This window comes from Juglans microcarpa x Juglans regia, chromosome 5D, assembly GCF_004785595.1.
Source record: "Juglans microcarpa x Juglans regia isolate MS1-56 chromosome 5D, Jm3101_v1.0, whole genome shotgun sequence".
NCBI lineage: Eukaryota > Viridiplantae > Streptophyta > Magnoliopsida > Fagales > Juglandaceae > Juglans > Juglans microcarpa x Juglans regia.
Genome location: NC_054602.1, coordinates 32,198,881 through 32,201,143, shown reverse-complemented (window position 1 = coordinate 32,201,143; position 2,263 = coordinate 32,198,881). Strand labels below are relative to the sequence as shown.

The window sequence follows — 2,263 nt, the reverse complement described above, 5'->3', positions numbered from 1 at the left end:
GAATATATTCAGAACTTGTCTATTTAAAATTTGTATCTAGTATTATTAATATAAAAAAGATGACCAGATTCTTGTTAAATTAATTAAGTTTTTTCACTCAGTAACTACACACCATGCATTTAGTAAGCAAAAATAAAAATAAAATAAAAAATTATGTATAATTTGTAGTATAGGATGATGAGTACAAATTTTCTAATTATATTGTTGGTGGATAAAATCTTTTAAAAAAATCATAAAAATTTCTCTGTAATTAATGATGATATAGTAAAAGTTAGTTAAAATATCTATCTACAATCTATATTAAAAAAATAAAAAAAAAAAAAAAAAAAAAAAAAAAAAAAAAAGGGTGAAAGAGCGGAATTGAATTGGATAGAATTTCAAAGATTTCCATCCAATATTCCAGCTATCTATCTGTTTAATTAAGCATGAGACGTTACACGAATGCGATTTCATGGTCTGAAAAGACCAATATTCCTTTGGACTTAACCCGAGAAAACTCATCGTCTTCTTAACATAACTAGTGATCCCTGATTCCCAGCTCTTCCTAAAAGAAAATCCAATAACAATGAATCCAAAACGTCAGATTCAGGTGCAAGAAAACAATAAATTTTCAAGCACCCTGATTGCAAGGGTTACCCAAAACTGAAAACCCTAATTTTCTAGTCCCAAGATGAACATACGATGCCTACCACAACGTAAATAACCAGTTTTGTGCACTGAAAATACCTCTTTCTCCATTCAAAGGAATTTCCCATTCCTGGACCTAAGCAAGAACACGCTGAATTCTTGACCAGTACTGCACTCGTCCAGGTTTATGAGGTGGAACGACTCCGAGTCCGAGTTCCCCACCACATGCTCATAATTAGCCCTCATGTAAATTATCTCCTCCGACGCCGAAGACCCGAACCCTGCCGGTATGACTCCTGCTCCGACCGTCGTGGATTGCATGGTCTTCAGCATCGATCTGACCCGCTCGCTTGCCTTTCTCTTGGCCGCGAACCCGAGCTTGAGGCCGTTGCAGTGCATGGTCCAGACGGGAACCGAGCGGAGAGGGCACGACCCTAGCTCGGACTTGTCGCACTCGAGGGCGATACGAACGAGCCCGCCTCGCATTTCTTTGACGAGCTGGTTGGTCAAGATGGAAAGCTCGAGGAGGACGGTGGGTCTGGAGGAGAGGCGGTCTTGTTGGACACAAAACCAGACGTGGCCGCGGCGGGGCCCGAAAATGGTGCCGACCACCATCGATCTGGAAGGGCGAGGCTGGGCAAGAGGGGTAGTACTGGAGGTGATGGAAGCCGGAACGCTATCACTGGAGGTGGAAGATGCCTGGGAGTCTCGGTCTTGATTCTTGTGAATATCTTGTTCAGTGTAGTCGGGCAGATCTTCCCGGAGCGAGGTGCTGAGGCGTTTCTTGGTGGTGGTTGTGGCGGTGGCGGCGTTGGTTTGCGAGGTGGGGAAGAAGCAAGAAGGGAGTAATCGACGGAGGGCGTCGAACTTGCCCATACTTACGGTGGGAGGTTGACGATGGAAGTAGGTGTGATTTAATTAATGATCTTCTTGATGGAAATTAATTAAAAGAGAGCGAGCGAGGACCCGAGGTAGGTAGCTAGCTAGCTAGCAAGCAAGAAAGGAGCTTTGGGAATTGGGAAAGGAAGAGAGAGACAAGCCAGGGTTTCAATGTTTTCGGAGAAGAGTAGAGAGAGAGAGAGAAGTTGGGCAGGACTCTGGAGCTTGGGATATTGGTGGTACGGAATGTGCAGGCCAGGTATGTATATGTGTATGAGAGAACAGAGTCAAAGAGGAGAGAGAGAGAGAGAGAGAGAGAGAGAGCGCGCGGGAAGTGAAAATATTATAGCCGTTGGAAGGCCGGACAGGGATGGTAGTACTGTTTTTGTCATCAGGCTGATCAGCGCAAGCACTACGTGTATTATTGCATGTTCCCATAGTACTCGAATTTTAACTGCTGGTCATGATCCCCCCAATTTCGTCTAGATTCTGGAGGGTGGGTGTACAAGATCAAATCAATGGCACTCCCTTAAATTTCAGTACTGCTTTACACTTCAAACAGACGGGACAATTAGACCAAACAATCCAAATTTTGAAGGATACGTGTTATGTTGATTGAAGTTTATTTTAAGAGAAAGTTGAACTTATATTCCTTTAATAGATTTGCAATATATGATAATAGAAGCGCTAAATCTATAAAAGAATTATATAAAAATAATTTTATAAATTGACATAATTTTATTTAATCCGTTAGATG

General features: G+C 42.1%; 1 protein-coding gene across 1 annotated transcript; it reads right to left on the bottom strand.

Annotated features, from left to right (window-relative positions):
- Positions 1-390: 390 nt before the first annotated feature.
- Positions 391-1,799, bottom strand: LOC121264434 (protein MIZU-KUSSEI 1). The gene has a single exon (XM_041167597.1). The coding sequence runs from the start codon at positions 1,501-1,503 to the stop codon at positions 739-741; it is 765 nt and encodes a 254-aa protein (XP_041023531.1). The 5' UTR covers positions 1,504-1,799; the 3' UTR covers positions 391-738.
- Between the last annotated feature and the right edge of the window lie 464 nt (positions 1,800-2,263).

Coding starts and splice junctions, on each gene's coding strand:
- LOC121264434 (XM_041167597.1), bottom strand. CDS start 1,503: ATGGGCAAGTTCGACGCCCTCCGTCGATTACTCCCTTCTTGCTTCTTC.